General features: G+C 34.7%; 2 protein-coding genes across 10 annotated transcripts in view; one reads left to right on the top strand and one right to left on the bottom strand.

Annotated features, from left to right (window-relative positions):
- The first annotated feature begins 941 nt into the window (after positions 1-941).
- Positions 942-6,346, top strand: LOC106167896 (divergent protein kinase domain 2A). Of its 3 annotated transcripts, none has more exons than XM_013546791.2 (5): positions 942-1,048; positions 1,436-2,217; positions 2,642-2,764; positions 3,370-3,547; positions 4,213-6,346. In XM_013546791.2, the coding sequence occupies exons 2-5, from the start codon at positions 1,591-1,593 to the stop codon at positions 4,548-4,550; spliced, it is 1,266 nt and encodes a 421-aa protein (XP_013402245.2). In that variant the 5' UTR covers positions 942-1,048; positions 1,436-1,590; the 3' UTR covers positions 4,551-6,346. The 3 variants fall into 3 exon arrangements, with proteins under 3 accessions (XP_013402245.2, XP_086865396.1, XP_086865395.1); XM_087009270.1 differs by having other exon boundaries at positions 951-1,048; positions 1,402-2,217; XM_087009269.1 differs by having other exon boundaries at positions 970-1,131.
- Positions 4,997-18,255, bottom strand: part of LOC106154873 (C-Jun-amino-terminal kinase-interacting protein 4) — a 33,205-nt gene continuing 19,946 nt past the window's right edge. For 5 of the 7 annotated variants that reach the window (XM_087009248.1, XM_087009249.1, XM_087009250.1 and 2 more), the window contains 16 exons: positions 16,802-16,981; positions 16,214-16,439; positions 15,537-15,692; positions 13,549-13,723; positions 12,716-12,937; positions 11,853-11,909; positions 11,386-11,418; positions 11,096-11,194; positions 10,541-10,775; positions 10,025-10,092; positions 9,576-9,727; positions 9,052-9,223; positions 8,540-8,653; positions 7,821-8,006; positions 7,238-7,339; positions 4,997-6,920 (listed from right to left, as the gene is read on the bottom strand). In XM_087009248.1, the coding sequence (XP_086865374.1) occupies positions 6,799-6,920; positions 7,238-7,339; positions 7,821-8,006; positions 8,540-8,653; positions 9,052-9,223; positions 9,576-9,727; positions 10,025-10,092; positions 10,541-10,775; positions 11,096-11,194; positions 11,386-11,418; positions 11,853-11,909; positions 12,716-12,937; positions 13,549-13,723; positions 15,537-15,692; positions 16,214-16,439; positions 16,802-16,981 (2,299 nt within the window). In that variant the 3' untranslated portion in view covers positions 4,997-6,798. The remainder of the gene's footprint in view (positions 6,921-7,237; positions 7,340-7,820; positions 8,007-8,539; positions 8,654-9,051; positions 9,224-9,575; positions 9,728-10,024; positions 10,093-10,540; positions 10,776-11,095; positions 11,195-11,385; positions 11,419-11,852; positions 11,910-12,715; positions 12,938-13,548; positions 13,724-15,536; positions 15,693-16,213; positions 16,440-16,801; positions 16,982-18,255) is intronic. The other 2 variants (XM_087009254.1, XM_087009253.1) reach the window with 2 other exon arrangements.

The raw sequence follows: 18,255 nt of genomic DNA, 5'->3' as shown, positions 1-18,255 counted from the left end.
TCAAGCAACTGCGCATTTAAGTGCGCATGGAAAGAGTCCCTAGTTATCATTCTGTGCTGGGTGTGGCCTCCCAAGCAAAACCAGGTGCAGACAGTAATATATATGCAGATAGCAGTAACCGTGATTGTCTTAACCAAAATTGGATAGAACCACACTTATTTGTCCTGTATGGAATAATTTGTTCTTGAAGAAACAGTTTGTAAAGACGTGACGCAAATTGTGGGTGCGGGGCATATATTTGTCAAAACATTTGCATCTAATTCATTTTTAGACATCTTTAAGTACCATAAAAAACCATCACAAAAACAGCAAGACATTATTTACAGATCAGATTAAGCACAATGAATTTGAAAGTCCTCAAACACAAAATGGTACTTTAATTATCTACTATAGTATATATTATCTTTATATGTACAGTCACAATTAATTTCATTTAAACAACGAAAAAAAGAAAAAAAGGCCAAATTACAAAAGTATTTATTCAGTTTTTATATGAAAAAAAAAATGCATAGATGAGCGAGGTGTTCATGATTGTGAAACAAAGGCTAGGGAAGTTTTGATGAAATTTACAAAAACAGACAAACTTAAAAGGATGCGGAATTGCGCAACCATATAACACGTACATGTACATGTACGTTTGTGATCTTTCTGGAAACTGCGAAACTGCAGCGTGCGATGAATACATGAATAAACGTTGGAGATAGGGCATATTTTTTTATTTACAGGAGGAGTTTCAGGTGAAATTATGTTATTTCAACCACCCTCTCTCATGCTCGCACGCATGTTTCTAACGCACAGCGCCAAAATGCGACAGTTGTGTCAATGCACAACCGAAAAAATGCGACAGCTGTGTCAGTAAAGCACTCGGAACTACTCGGATGTCTCCGCAGTATGGAGCTTGCGGAATTGGCCGAGGATTGCCGATTGTCAGTAAAGAGAACAGTTTTCAAATCTCTAAATACAAGAGAACAAGCGACACATGACAGTACTTGCGCTTCACTGCTATTACACGAAGAAATTAAAGGTGTAACTAAAGCGAACATTTGAAGTAAGTTTTGAATTAGTTTACCGTAAAATAACAATGACATGGAGCATTGAATTTTTATGCTTTAGGGACTCAGAGGATAAATGGTAATTACATTAACGTGAAATTCTAACGTTAACTTTGTGAAACCTGAATGTTGCCCGAGTTATTAAATCATATTATTATTATTAAACCTATAAAATGGACACAGTGATAACATAAAGTCAATTGTAAGTTGTAACTTTTAAGTTCTAGGTTACTATTTGAGAAAGTCTTATGTAACATCTCCGATTGAAATATTTAGGAAATGTTAAGGTACTGTAAGTACTAGTACTGTAGCTAGACAGTCACTACTTAAAGAGTGTTTTTTTTTTCAGATTAATATTTGTGGTATTTTTTCTATATTTGCAGTTAAAATTACGGATGAAATGTTCCAGATAGTGTCAAAGTTATTCAGGAAAGCTTTTGATTTTAACATGCTATACAGATGATGGAAAAGCACACCAATAAATCTGTGACTTTTCAGACTAGCATGAGTGCAATACAAATATTTTTTCTGAGTAAGAATGACCAGGTGTAACAAAATCAAAACATTGCTCTTAAGGAGAAAATGTAGATCTGCATCGCTTCTCATTCTGCTCATTTTGGCAGCTTATTCAGTTTACTATTTATGTAGTGACCATCTTAGTACTGCAGCTTTTCTTGAATTGCACAAATGCCCAGCTTGTTATGGAGTCTCGTACTGCGACCACCTGCTCGAAAAGAGGGTCATTCCAAAATCATGGTCAGGGACTGGACTTTCCAACCTTATCAATGTAAAAAATGTATTCTTTGCACGGCATAGTCACAGATGGGTAGTCCTGAAAAAACTGGGTCACGACAAAGAGCTTACAACTCTTGACAGAAAGCTCTGCTCTCTGGCCAACAAAACTACGAGTAGCTGTGAAGTTAACAAGTTGCATCTCGAGCCACTATTTACATCTCATTTACGCAGTAAAAAATTCTTACTAGAACTGGTCACTGGGATATCGGATTTGACCAGGTGTCCGTCAAAAAGACTTGTGGATCTGATATTGAATAGATACTCTGAGAGATATCTCGTTGGACAGGATGTCCAGAAGAGATGGACACCAGAGAGAATAATGGTGCTGCTGACCACCCTGGCTGCTAATCCAGAGCCTGTGATAATGCAGGTAATGACCTAGGAATCTAATTTCTTCATTTGATGTAAATACAATAATGCCTCACCGAATTAAAATTGATATAAAATTGATTGCCTAAATTTCTCAAATAAAGCTTGGTTAGCAATGAAACTTAAAACCATAGAAGTACTTTGATGTTAAAACTTACCAAATGCATGATTAAGAAAATCAATCTCGGCAATTGCCATTCATTATAACTTGTTGAGGAGAATGGTAGTGGCAGTTTTTTGCAGGATTTTAAAAGGGGGGAAGAACAGTGGAATTTCGATAAAGAAAAAAACAAGAATGAAATCGGGAAGAATAGCATACCAAATGTACAAGGTATCAGTCTCTTTTACTTGCTTGACTACACCTAAACTTTAAATTACACATCCCATTGCATTCCAATCTTACTTATGATAACTGAATATTTCAGATATTCCATCAAGACAATGGTTGGCCATTTCCAAGATATTACGGTGCTTGTGGACGTATGGTTGTGGAGCAGTACGTCGGGAAATCATTAGGAGATTACTATCTTTCACCTTGGAGGACCAGGGTAATATTTCAGTTTTTCATTTCTCGTTTATTGTGAAAAAAAAAACATGGAGAATGATAGCAATAACTTTACTAGTAAATAAATGTAAGCATAGGCGCTTGCAATAAAAATAAAGATGAAAAAATATTAGTATAATAATTAGTGATATAATATAGAAGAACAATTGTTAAGTTAAATAGCTGGCTAGTAAAGCAGGAGGTTCAACCTTTTTTGTGATTGCTTTTATGGATTTTGAGAGATTATTTATTACTGTATATTTATTGAAAAAAGATCTGAAATTAAAAAGTATTAATTTTAAAGTTGTACATACAGACAGGAAGTTCATTGGCCAGAACAGTGGTGTGAGAAAGTGTACAATTATAAAATATTTTAAATTAAAATTTAACTTTGCCTTGTCTACTCTCCAGATGTGAAGAAATTTGTTATTCCAGTAAGCTATTTGTTTGGCAAAATTCAATTTTTCTTGATTTTTTGAAAATTTTATTTCTTTAAGCCACTTGTAATCTGTGAACATTGTAGCTAGCTAGAGCTAAACATTTTGCCCTTTTTGTGTTGTACTTGACCATGGAATAAATAATACATATATATATGACCTTATCCACCAGGTTGGACTTGCTTACCAGCTATTCCAAATAGCAGACCTGCTGACCAACAACAAGGGGAACTGGTCACTCTACTGGACAGATGTCAGCTATGATAATATTGCAGTTGACCCTGATGGCAGGGTAGTGGTGGTAGATCTGGAGAATATCATAGTGGTGGACAAACTGAAAATTATTCAAGGTATTGTGCTTGATAATGGTTCTAATACTTTCTTACCCTAGGTCTGTTCATAAGTCTGTAGGTTAAGTGAAGTTCTTAGAAAATCACTCTTTGCATGGTAAAATGAGGCAACATGATAAATGAGTATATATGTTCATTTTTAAATTAAAATTTATACTATGTCTGTCTGGGCTTGCAAAGTTATAACAAAGATCAGGGGTGAGATTTTTCTGACCATCGACGGATTTCCCACTTTTTGGGAGCCCAAAATATCATTTGCCTTTGCGGTCCCCTAGACCCCATATTTTTTGACTTTTTCACTATATGGCAGTCTCATCCCTGAAAGATGACATTACATGATTCCATGAAGTCGATTCCAGGAAATTAAGATATACACTCACTGGCTATGTTAGTGTATTCAAACAGATGTTGCACCATGTGATTTTATGTGAATATTGCATACAAAATATTAAACCAATTTTAAATTAAAGTTGGAGTCCATTTCATTTAGGAAATTCATTTTTCACATTAAACATTAATTCAAGTTAAGAAGACTGATTCTGTGAAATTAAAAATTGACTTTTCAGTCATGATTTTGTCTGAAAGAAATTCACTCTCAGACTGTCACTTTTCATTTTTCTCAAGATTTTCACAGAAATAAGTGCACTTTTTGTTTCTCCTTCCAGATCGACCACCACAGTGGGACACAGTACTAACAAGCACCTTTGATGAATGCATTCCAAATCACAACTGTCTTTCCTTCTCACCAGACAACCTTTGCACGCGCCTGGTGGCGGACCACAATTACTATGCAGTTTGTCGTGGCATTTTATCCAGCTACGCCGATGACGAAGGTCGCCCTGGGGGGCTTCTACACAGCATGCCAGATATCATTAAAACCACTTGGGGACTGGACAAATTATTAGATGAATGCGCAAAACCATCCTCTGAACAAACTAGCAGGTTAAAGATTAAAGATCAGCTCCTCACAGTGCTTGCTGAATTAGCTGGAGTAAATGGTTGAGTATTTGTGTACGGTTAAAACGGTTTACAATATTATTTATGTAGAGAATATTCATATACCAGGAAAAGAGAGAAAACTTTTTTTGCTGCAATGGTTTGACTAAGCAATATGTATATTTGAATAATTTATAAAAATGCTTTTTATTGAATATTGTTGTCAGATTTGGAATGTACACTGAGAAACTATGTAAAATGCAATATGGAGTAAATCATTTTAGATTTATGGGATGGAAGTCCACGTCCAGGTGACACAAATAGTCATACAGTTTGACTAATCCAATCTCTAATGTTAATTTTGGGTACACTGTAATACTTGAAATAACATCAATATGATGTAATATGATGAATTAGGGACTTAAATAAATGTTGGGTAAAAAATTACGGTAAATGTTGATAGAAGACAGACTGACAGACTGCTGATAGAAAAATATAAACAGACCCTTGATCTTCAAATACTCACTTTTATTCCAACATGACCAAAGCATCCAGTTGATTTAGAAGAGAACACTTTTAAGTCTAATCAGTGAGAGATATAAGCACATTGCCATTTCCCATGGTAGAATACATGTATAGGACACATGAAACTAAAATGGTAAATATCTATATTGACGCAGGGCCTTGGTTACAATAATGACAAATAATTTAATAGCTAATACAAATATTTTGTTTGTGGTTTTAGCCCTGCAGTTTAATTTAAAACCATCATTTTGCATATCTTCTAAGCAAATTATACTACATTACAATTTGGTTGAGGTTGTGAGGAAGATGACCTTCAACGACATAATTATTTACTTGAAAATGCAAGCTTTTGGGCAAATTAAAAATGCTTCATGATACCATTAACATCCACTACATTATAATATCATCAGCTACATAATGTGAAACAATTATATTGCAATAAACAGTGCTGTCACATTATTTGAATCCTTAAAAATATAATTTCCTTGCAAGAAATAGATTAATATACTGTTCTGTCTCTGGAAGTAAGAAAATTAGTAAAAAAAAATGTCATTTACAAAATTATTTCCCATAAAATCATTTCAATAAAATTTCATTTCTTACTTAACCTTATCTAATATGGAAGTATCACCAGATTTTAATGTCAAACTGTTTTCCTTTGTTGAATACCAATAGATATTAATTACAGGAAGGAATGCACAGCCCAAAACTGAACAGCTGCTACTTGATGGACTAAGTTTCTGGAAACAAAAATCAATGACAAAACTGCATTAAACTTTTAAATAAGCAACTGTAAAAACATTAAATGGTTATAAATTTTTCGTAACGACTATCACAATTATCTGGTTTCACATATAACATACTATATTGGCTAAAACACTAATTACTAAAATACTGTACTAACACTTATTATAACTTGATATTTTAGCAGTTACAGGTCATTTGTACATTTATTACAATTATCTATTTCCTGGGCACATACAGGTAATATGAACATTTAATACAAGTTTAACTTTCTGCAAGTCCATGTGACATCAAACACATCTAGTCATAGTAAAATAGCATTTGGCCAAACTTCAACAATGATTTCAGTTCAATGAAATGTGTTAAATTACATTCTTGAATTGTCCCTCCAATAGTCTTAAAATATATAAATATATATCATACACAATTTTTTTTTCAGTCTTCACATCTTTTGTTTAAATTAAGAACCAAGTTGAACCATTAATTGAATTCTCATTTTTAAACAAGTTAACTTGAAAACCTATTATGCAAATCTGACAGCTGGTATGTTTCAAGGGTAATGGAAACTGCCAAATAAATTTTACTTTTCTTTCATGACTTCACGTTTTTTTCACATTTTTAAAATAAATGTAATAAAAGCTTTGAGGTAAATAGCTTCTACTGAAAGCTAATTATGAGAAAAAAATAAAGAGACACACTGACTCTTTCCTTCACTGTATCAGCACCAGTTAAAACTATTCAAATAAACAATAAATTATATATCTAGTATACTGCATGAATCAATTAAACAAGGTCTCTAACCTTGCCCTTTTTGTGCTGAAGTATGCTGGGCCTATGTTTAAACTTAATATAAGCTTTAAACATATCAGTTTGCCCATTCAGTATATCTGTTTAAATTAATAAAGTACCATTTCGACTTGCTGGGAGGGCTATTAAACAAATAAGCTTCGCAATTTTTGGGGTGGGTTCATCTGTCTGTCTGCCTTACAAATGAGTTTCAGCAACATTTTCAAGTGAGTTACATATACCAGTTCACACATATAACATTATTCTTGATTGGCCACCTCCCAGACAATCACATGACTTTTGTCTCCTTTACTGAGAGTATTCTGTTTCTTTTCCTCTGCGGCTGGACCGGGTAACAATGCCGACTCGTCATCCCCATCACCTGAAATAAATCATATATATTGTTGTTTGTATCATGAATAAACACAAGTGCCTGTATTCCAACTACACAAAGAAATAACACAACCAAAAAGTTTTATCAAGAAACTGGTACATGTCATTTAAAAAAGCATACCTTATAAACAAGTCTGTGAAATACAGTAAAATCCTTAAAAAGTTTTTGCTTACTTTGGTATATATTTTTTACATATTTCACTACATATCATATTCAGTACTCTGTATGTAAGGAGTATTATTTTTATGTGTGATCTTTCATTTGTTTTTTCTGTGCAGTATACATATGAGACTCTATATATTCACCTATTCTAAAATCAATGTACCCTTCTCCACCAGAAAGTATAAGCATGGCTTTGGACTTGGTTTGGCTGCTGCCACCAGATGTCACTCCCTGTCTCCCGGCCCCTATTGGTAGAATATGAAATGAATAGTGACCAGTCACAAAGTAATGAGTTAAGCAAAGTCCTTTTTTTTTCTTTTCTTTTTGAACACATTTCTTAAAGAACTATATACGCATATAAAACATATTGCAATCAATGCCTTGATCAAAGAAGAGGAAAATGTCTTTGAAAAATTACATATATTTTCTAATGAACACAGTGGTCACGTAATTTCAAGATTTTTTTTTGTCATGATGAACATTTCTTTGACTACTTATGAACACAACTGAGCAAATGTTGTAATCCAATGCTCTTTATCAATAATTGACCACTTTCACTGATAAATAATTTATGATTTGTGAAAACTTGCCAATAAAAGATGGCACATATAGTAACAGTGCAAAAAAACCCAAAGGTATAATCTTTTTATATGCATTATTTAATATCACAATATGTACATGTGGAAGTGCATGTGCAGGTGAGCATGTGTATCAAGACCATCATACCTGGTACAGCAACAAAGAACTTGACAGCATCCCTGTGACCATGAAAAGAGAGTTGAGCTTGTGCCATAGAACAGAAAGGTATAAAGCTTCCTGGGGTTACACTGTCCGTCTTGGTGTCAGAGTACACTCTGATCACACCCCCTGGTCTTCCACTGCCGCTCCCCGAGGTCATCTGCTGTTTGCTACCTACAAATAAACAAGTAGAAAACACCACAAATTTAAACCAGCAAAAATGTTCAAAAGTTTGGGATTTGAATAAAAATCGTGATAACTATTTGACACAAGCTGGAAAAATTTTCCTCTCTGAATGTTAGCTCAGACCCTTCTTCAAACTGACGAGAGTAGATGTTGCTCAATGACCACAAACTTATTTTTTTCATTAGCTCTTAAAATTACACACATATGGCTTTCTAACTTGGTAAATGTTCATACAGATATAAAGGAAATGTAAGAATATGTTACATCAATACCCATTTAATGCTATCACAACTTGTAGTCTAAATGGCATTTCCAATGTCCCATGATATTTACAAAAAGATAAACCCCAGCATCACTTTAAAATCACACTGCTGCATTTTCCTTTTATTTATTTTCAAATTCTGCTAAGAGAGAATCTTAACATATTGGAGCTTAAATTAACTAAATTTTCTTCTCAGAAGTAGACCTACTATTATTTTCTAAAAATGTGTTCAAAATTACTGAGGAATTAAAGAAGTTACCTTCTGAGAGTGGCACAGATATGACCACTCCATTGCCTGTCCCTATCCACAGCCTCTTACATGACACCAACAGTGAGGTTATACGTACAAAGGAGAAACCAAGCTTCCCAGTACCTGAGAATAATATACATTGTTATACTAATTATTAGAAGCATACTTGTATCCCTAGGGTTGTACATTAATACTTTTTACAGAATTTTTTTATACTTTAAGAACTCTTTTCTTCAAAAAAATATATAAAGATTTTATTGAATAACACATATAATATAATCTATTATAGATTCTAGCCAGTTATACCAATTAAAACTGTTACATATCAAAGAGCAAAATTTATCAACAGTTTTTTTTTTAAATTAAACTAAGTTTTGTTAAAAGACAAAAATATACAACATCTTATAAGAACTGATTACAGTAAACATTTATGTGCCAAAGAAAAATGTATACGTTCTGGCGACACATAAATCAATGAGAGTAAAATTCACACACACACTCATAGCACATTATTAACCTACCCAGCATTTTACTGACATATGGTTCTATGTCTACATCTTGCAAGTGTTCATGAGTATAGGCGTGGTAGAGCCTTAGTGTGCTGTCCAGGCGTATGGACACCCAGACGCCATCTCCAACCCAGGCCAGCTGGCGAACCTGGCTTTCCTTTCTTGGGTGGGCATCAAAGGATTTCTAGGAATATAAGTAACATCAGAATATAGGCATTTGTATATCTTTTGAAACTACTGCTTTATATATCATTTAGCCAGGATTTCAGATCTGATTAAATGCAGTTTCTCCATTTTCAAATGTCCACACATTTGCACTACATGGGAAGTGGCTCACTGATAAGCAGATTTGAAAATGTAGAGACTGGCATACATTATAACCGAAGCTCAGGGCACTAGTATCAAAAATATCCACTAACTGTACATTTTTCCTCAGTTTATAATGTCAGTTAGTGCCACTGCATAAAATAATTGTATTCTACTCAATTTTGTATGATCTATCACATGTAGATTTTTCATTTAAATACAACACTTACATGAATTTTCAGAGTTTTTGGGTCCACCACATGTATTCTGTTCTTGTAGCCACACCAAACATGCTTATTTCCTATGACAGCCATACATCTGATAGAGTGATGAGGGCGGCCCAGGTCCAGCAAATGGTAATTCCTCAGGTCCCACTGACCATCTGAAACACCAGGAAAATAACAATGAGTGAAAAAAGTTTATAAACTGGACCTTGCATTTTATAAAAGAAAGAAATTTGGTCGTACTTAAAAAATACAAATTTTATGTGAAACCTCCTTTTGTTTCCAACTTACTCATATAATAACCAGCTTTTTCTAAATTTGATCAATGCCAGGACCAGGCATGTTAATCTGTAAATGTAATTGCATTCAGCAAGTCCATGTGGAGTTAATGCCCATTAATAAGGTCTACAAAATTCATTGTGAACTGTCCCTTATATTAATCAATGTGTACTAACCTGAATCTCTGTGAAAGATTGCAACAGTGCCATCAGCCAGAGCCACCAGTACACGCCCCTTAACATGACTGCAATAAAGAAAAACATGGGAAACCATCAGCAACAGATATTCAAGGTGATGAGCTGGGCACAATTCCATGTATTAATATGCCCATAGCTTGCAGTATCAGGAGAAATATAAATTTTTTACACAAAATTTCCTCATGTAAAATGTATCTTTTGTTTGCCATTATTATCACAATTTTGATCAGAGGGGAGTTGAACTTCATGCTGTGTAAAACTATAGAAGGTTGCTCTTGCACAGGTTTGTGATATTTTTGGCTCTTTGTCAAAATGTGATGTTAGTGTAAAAAGTCTTTAATATGACACCAAAAACAATAAGATTATGTTTTTTTTTATTTTTTGAGTAAAAGCACAATTAAGTTTCTTTAGAGGAATAGCACTTTTAAGTGTTAAAACACTGGTCAATATTATGGGTGCCAATACATCAGCAAATCATATTGAAAGACAACTTACACAATGCTTAGTATGGAGTCTTTCAACTTGACAGAGTGTAGGCAGCGTTTCCACTGTGACACTGCAGAGTGTACAAATAGACTCCCACTCTGAGAGCCGAGCCACATGGTGGGAAGAACGCTACTCATCTTCTCCACTTCACTGGCAACCATGTTGTTGTCTGCCTGTGGAACAGAGATGCCATCTTTCACCAGTTCATTTGGCTCTCGGATGAAGCGCTTCTCACTCCCACTGCCTGAAGTGACAAATAGTCTGAAAGTTCAAACTCAACCACACACATTTAATAAATATTACAAAGAAACATCAATTTCAAGTAAATATGTAGCACGAGTGTATTTCAAATTATAACAAAGAAATAATTTAAAATTGTTTAAAAATTAAAACTTATGTCTTCCCCGCAGAAAAAAAAATCTGAGACATTTCAACTTATAGTATGAATAATCCAATAATATATGTCCCAGTTTGAATATGAAGACAACAATTAAATGAAGCAGTAAAAGCTTGGTTACTCATTAAAATGTGCAGCATTATAAGATGTTGTGCTGTTGTCCTTACCAATGGAACTTGTGGGTGTTTCTCCCCCAGATGATGCCGGGGATCCTGTGGCTTTCAATACTGTGGCTTTCACTGGGGATGCTGAGGCTCCAAGTGGATCTGCTCAAACATGGCAATGTTTATAAATATAATTCTAAATTTTAGAAAATTACCAAACTATAATTTTCAATACAATAATTTGATCGTAATGCCCGAAAAATATAATTTGAAAGTTTACAATGCAATTCACGTCAGAAAGTGTTAATATTTTTCCCTCACATTAGATAAAATAAGTTTAGAAACCTACATACCTTTGCTAGAAGAATCATCAAGACGATTGGTATCTGAAATCATAAAATTTGTCATGTAAAATACTGTTAACATTGAAAATATGTTAAACAATTTACATTTTGAATTTAAATCAAAGACATAATATATATGAAAATACAATTAACATTACATGGGTTATTTCCAAATTACTACATTTAAAACTGGTTTCAAAATACAAAATATATTTTAGTGCTATTAGTTACTTTACTTTAAAACATTCCTACATTAGTATTCAAATAATATTGGACCTCATCCATATCAATGGATTTGCAAAATTGCAATCAACACAAAAAAATGTTATACAAATTTTTATAAAAATTTTATACAAAAGAATCCTGATGGTATCACTACGATCAAAATGTTTTAAGGACATTTCTGAAAACACAAACCATAAACTATTAATACCACATACCACAACAGTTTAAATATTTAAAGCAATAACAATTACCCTTTTCCTCATCAGTTTCACTTTCCCGTAACCTCTCCGCTGCCTGTTTGATTGTGTCTACATATTAGTAAGAAGGAAATAAAATCAAAAACAATAATATTAGTGAAGTTAAAGTGAAATGATAGACTGAGTTAACTGAAATTTAGGTCTTTAGGTTTGAGTCTTGATAGGAATATAAGGAATGTGTCTGTCACCACTGTTATGCTTTCCCAAAATTCTGGCCAAAAACATGCTAAATAGTAGGATGGGCTCTTTTAAAAAGATTTAAGTACATAGAAAGAGAAATCAAACTGTGAAAACAAAGCATCATATTGAACTAAAGAATGTGACCAAAGGAAGAACACAATCCCAAGCACCTTGACCTTATTAAATTAAGTCACTAGTTCTAGCTTATATGTGCTGGTCAAACAAACATCTAAATCTTCCACCAAAATATTAGATCAACCAAAGACAAATCTAGGTTAAAGTGCCATGAATTTTGGTGACTGGTGGTAGTGATGGTGGGTGGTGGTGTGTGTGTGTGTGTGTGTGTGTGTGTGTGTGTGTGTGTGTGTGTGTGTGTGTGTGTGTGTGTGTGTGTGTGTGTGTGTGTGTGTGTGTGTGTGTGGGGGGGGGGGGGGGGGTGCATGAAAATTAGGGCCTGCAATATAGAGGTCTGGATTATATGCAACCTGGGAGCATAGGCATTTCAGAATTTATTGTTAAGACTGAGTTTATAGGACCAAAACATCTGTACTGATTTTATGCATGTGAGGGAGGGGGCAATGGGGAAATGAAGTTAGAATTATCATATATATTATATATAATTATGAAAGCACACAACTGAGCACTCTAAGATATGAATAAAAAACCATGTTGAGTACCTGAGTCCTGGAAAGCTGATCCATTATAGGAGCCCACAGGTGAAATAGTGGAGCCAGTGACACACTGGACAAAACTGATGCCACCAATGCCACTGGACTCAACTTGACCATTGCTGGACACTCCACTTTTCACGGACTCGTTGTCCGAGGGAGGTGCCAGGGCAGCCTCCTGGTCAACTTGTAGAAGCTCATCGTCCACTGGGTAGTCACTTTCTCTAGCACCTGAATTATAAAAAGGTTTGACTGGATATATTTCATTTCAATACATTTTCTATAAACTTTCTAGTTCAATTTAATTAAGGTATCAAAATTTATCGTGACTAATAACACGTTAAGATAACAAAGCAAAAATAAGGCCTGGTTTTACAAACTTTATAAGGGAATTTACATAAAAGCTGACCTAAACTTTATATTAAACTGATCCAAGATAATCAGTTGAGGTCTGCTTTAAAGGGTATTTTGGGTTTGTTTTACAAAAAGTAAGGAAGATCTATTATTTAGACCAATATTCATTTCTAAATTATCTCAGAGGACAACTGCAAGTTTATACTGGACTGAAATTGATCAAAATTTACAGTCTTGGAGTTGACAACCAACTTCTGATTCAGCTTTTGCAACCGAGTCTAGGTCTGTTTTCTATTCTTCATGAGAATTAACTCGGTATCTGTCCAGGGCCCCGTATCTTGAAAGCATTGCACATTACGACCGTGCACAAGCGTCTAGATTCCATAACTTGCCCATACTCACCCCATATAATACATTGTAGCCTCTATGTGATAGCGCTATTCGCAGTACACGATGCTTTCGAGATACGGGGGCCTGATCTAACTAACCTGGCACACTAGATATACACAGCAATGGGGAGTGGGTGCTAGGGAAGGTCTCCAGGATATCCCCTGGGTTATTAGCATCTATGACACTGACCACACTACTGGAGTGGGTACTGGTACATATCCACACCAGGCTGGACATGTTCTGATCCACGGGGTTGACCCCTTTCTCATGCTCCTGGAAGGTCAAGGAGTGTACACTTATATAGATGGTGCCAGCAGTAGACTGACAGGAGACTTTGGTTGTTATAAAATGTTGTACAAAAAAAGTCATGAATTTCAAGAATTTTAATCTTTGAGTTTCTAATTTGTTTTTAAAACATATGGTAAAATGACTGTTAGTGTGAAAAGAAATTTACTTCTCAGCTATATGTCATTATATCAAGTTATAATGGTACTGATTGAGCATTATTAATGACACAGTTTTCACTATACGTTTCCCTAGATTATCAATATGAAAAATATAGCTATATCAAATGAAAATGTCAGCATAAGAAACATGCAACATGAGTAATTAAAATTTAATAAATAATAAGACAAAAAAGCAAGACAACACAAACAACAGACGTGAAAACAAAACAAAAACAAACAAAACTGACATGCAGTCAAGTCAAAACAAGGTTAAAAGCAAACATTATGGTCTATGGGGAGAAGATAAGACCAAATGAGGACAAGAGAAGGACCAGAAAATTCACTGAATAGAAGGGAAATAAAAGAACAACTAAAAGGCAAAAACATCACATTACCTTTTTTTTCAAAAAACAAAAGAATACTGAAATTCTGTCTCTATTTGCATCATATTTTTCACATCACAAACTGAGTAATCACACTACAGAAAGAACTATACAGAGAATAAAAATGAAGGGTAAAAAGGGAAAAATAGCATAGTCCCAAAGGCAATTGCATTCATGTGGTGGTTTTATATGCTATAATCTGATATGAAAATTCGATTTTCATTGACAAAGTCATGTGTACGACAGATAATTCCAGGCATATGATAAAAAAAACCTGTCAGTTCTCTTTGGGCATTCTAAAAGCTGACAGATATTTATCAATTAGATTTACAAATCAAAAATGGAATTTGATTTCAATGGGTACAATTATTACAACCAGCGAAAACAAGCGTCATTTACATGAAAGGCTCTGGTGCAATTTGCAAAGCAAAACCCCAAATACCAAATAATTTCTTGAAGCAATAGAACAAGCCCAAATCACCTCTCGTAAATCTATGAAAAACATTTGGTCCATTCATCATTAAGGAATGCAGGCCTTTTTTAAATTTTCACAAAGCAACAGCTTTTTTCACCACCACCTTTTATCATATGATTGCAGTATGCAAAGCAACAAAGCTATGATTCGCATATAAATTTACTCACAATGCTAACGCAGTACTAGAGACAGAATCTCAAGTCAAAAGTTGGGTGATCAGAAGTTCTTACTAGTCTTCATTGACACATTTTTTCATATGCTTAATCAAACAGTTTATAAAGTTTTTTTAACAGACTGTTTCCAGGTTTGTTTTAGAAAGAATTGCAGCATTAATTAAGTATGAAGAGTTAAGATGAAAAGAAACGGTGTTAAAAATAGTAAATGTTAAGTTTTTTGTGCATTCAGGAAAGGAAACTTGTGCATTATCTCTCTTAAAAAAAGGAATATTATAAGCTGACTCATATCAGATGTTGGCTAAGTAAAGACTGATAAGCCATATCCATTTTGGTGTGATTCACAACGAATACTTATGTGTACTCGATTTGTTGTGTATCTTTCCAAAGCAGTCTAACTTTGATATGCCAAAATACGAAATTTTGTTTTTATGAGATCAAATCACTCAATCTCAAAATCTACTGCACAGACTATGGTCATTATATCAATAAAGTATCAACACTGCAGCAATACAGTTAGCAATACTCTTCTGACATAATACACTTCTGATCACCCAGGGGGGTCATAGGCACATCACACAGTTAAGCTGTGCTTTCCAGATTTTTAACCTGAAGTTCCTGGTCCAACTTATCAACCTCATTCAATACAGTCTTAGTCTTTTCCTCCTCTGGGGGTGGGTTGGAGTAGAAGACACTTGCCCCGACTATCGAGCCGCCATCTCTTGTGCGACCTCCAGTGATGTTCACCCCTGCAGCACACCAGAGCTAAAATGAGAATAACACAAGACGAAATATTCAATTAAGGATTCAAATGGTGAAGACTTGCTTTTGTCTGGGGTCTTCTTACAGTGGAGTAATGCACATTAAAACTTTTTTTCAAAGTGGCTGTATATGGGGGATCAACTACACAGGTTAAATTTTTATAAAATTGTGCTGGAAGCCACATTTAACATAAATGCTGTCCAGGTGTATGGTTTTAAAATCACACAAGCACACACACACATACACATACACGCACACACTAAAGTCATATATTTCTGTTACCTTTTCAACAGACTTTAAAAGGGCTGACATTGACTCTCCTATCCCAAGCAAACATTTGGAAAAAGCGTAGGGACGCTGGTTATGAACTCGAGAATCAAGGATGTCTTTTTCTCACCTGACAGGAAAATGCAGTGTGTGTGTGTGTGTGTGTGTGTGTGTGTGTGCACGTGCGTGCGTTTGCATGCATATGAATTATAAACGCTGGCGAGGAGACAAGTTCATGTCTGCCTCCACATTCCTACCTTCATTCCTGGCTCATTGTCCATGAGAGGTCTGCAGTAGACTGGTACAGGCACCGGGGCGGCACTGCGACCTCCCTCCTTGGGGACAGAGGGTTGGAATTTGGCAGGTAAGCTCCACCCATATGCCTGCATACGCCCATCATCTTTCTTCACGTGGGCACGCACTTGCTTGTACTGCTCCTTACGCTCTCTTTCACGCTCTAATCTTGACTTTTCTTTGCTTTCCCTGCATTATGGAGATTTGGAGAATATTATGGAGAATTTTTTCTTTTGCCATGAATATGTTTACATTAAACACAGTTAAATAAAACAATATCTTACTTTTAATTGATTTAAAAAATCACAACTCAAGTTATTGCGATATACCAAAAACCTTCACAAACAGCCATATAATAACCTCTTCACATAAAGGAAACTTTATAACAGTACAGATTAACAAGCAATGAGAGCATTAATTTTCTATACACTCCTACAGTGGCTGACCTTCCTTAGAGTCAAATTATCCCACTGAAGATAATCACAGTTACAGTACTATAAAAATCCCCACAGATTTCATCAAATTTCCTTTTTAATAATCAGAGAACTTACTGGTCTTCCATGAAGTCATAGGCCTGTTCTTTATCACCAAGGTTGTAAGTACTTCTGCGTTTCTTGTTTGGATCTCCCACTGGCTGTACATGGGTGGTAGGGGCATTATAGCGCACAGTGGCCATGGGTAGTTTTTCCTTTTTGGGTTTGTTTGAGGAACTGCTAAACAGGTTGCCGAAACTGTTCAATGAAAAATTGAAATAAACAGTTCACAGAGAATACACTTATCAAACATGCACACTTCCCAGCGGGCAAAATATGTTTTAACGTTGAAACAACCTTGAACCATAACGTTGAAAAGACGTTGGATAAACATTGGATTTGAAAGTTGACTCAACCTCAGATAACAACGTTGTATCAACGTCAGAAAACAACATTGTATCAACCCCAGTTGTTAGACAACATTCTTGCATGAAAAGACAGTGAAATGACCTGAAATGTTTTTATTTTTGGTACAAAACACAGGTACACAATTATAACGTACACTGTAAAAACATCCAAGTGCCTGCTTTGACTGATTTTTTCAACGCATTTAGCTCCTAAGCATGTTTTGCACCTAAGCATGGTACACCTTTTTAGCCTGGATGTGTTTAGCAGTAGGACATATATTTGATGGCTAAATATATGTATTGATAAACAAAGTATCACGTTTTCAACAATTAATATTTTAAATTACAATCCATGTCTGCAAGGTTGTGTCAATGACCAAAATACAATGTTGAGTCAACGTCACATTATGAGGGTGTTTCGACGTGGCTGGATCAATGTTGAGTCAACGTTGAATTTAGGTAGATCAACGGCAATTCAATGCATCAACCTGTTTTCAACGTTGATCCAATGCAACTATGCCTGCTGGGTTTATTTTTCAAACTGAAATTTTTAACACTCAATCAAATTTTTTTCATGATTTTGGTTTTAAGATTATGTATTGCATGTTTGTCTTGTATCATGAGAATGTTCCAAAAGCTGAGTGACAAAATTTATGCTAATACAATACAATATCTGTCTATTACAAAGTGAGATATGTTGTTCAATTACCTTCCTGCACAAAACCTAAATTTTATTAGTATAAAGGATTTTCCTTTCTTGAAAACATCTTTTTTTTCACCAACATATATTTGGGTGCTAAATGTGCTTTCATTCTGCAATTTCATTATCTTGACCGTTTGTAGCGCAAAACAAAATGTTAAACGTTTGTTTAACTGGAAAATTGTTTGTCTAATTAAAATGAAAATGATATTCCCATCTTTCAAAAGCTACCATGGAACATTAGATTGTGCTTAATACCCTCCAAAATTATTTTCTCCATTATCAATGAACATCCAGTTTTAGGTCAATGTATAAAATGTGAATTTGGAGATTAAAAAGAATTTGTCGCAAGATTTAGTTTGATCCCTACCCAGTACCTGCACTGTTTTCTTTCAAATGGCAGTTTACAATTTATTCGCAATTTT

This window comes from Lingula anatina, chromosome 3 (genome assembly GCF_051362555.1).
Source record: "Lingula anatina isolate TDL-2025a chromosome 3, LinAna3.0, whole genome shotgun sequence".
NCBI classification, from domain to species: domain Eukaryota; kingdom Metazoa; phylum Brachiopoda; class Lingulata; order Lingulida; family Lingulidae; genus Lingula; species Lingula anatina.
This window is presented reverse-complemented; position numbering and strand designations above follow the sequence as displayed.

Bases quoted from the DNA above. Each gene is read 5' to 3' on its own strand.
- LOC106167896 (XM_013546791.2), top strand. From the start codon at position 1,591: ATGACCAGGTGTAACAAAATCAAAACATTGCTCTTAAGGAGAAAATGT. The intron at 2,765-3,369 runs GTAATATTTCAG...CTTATCCACCAG, and splicing joins TTTCACCTTGGAGGACCAGG to GTTGGACTTGCTTACCAGCT. The intron at 3,548-4,212 runs GTATTGTGCTTG...TTCTCCTTCCAG, and splicing joins CAAACTGAAAATTATTCAAG to ATCGACCACCACAGTGGGAC.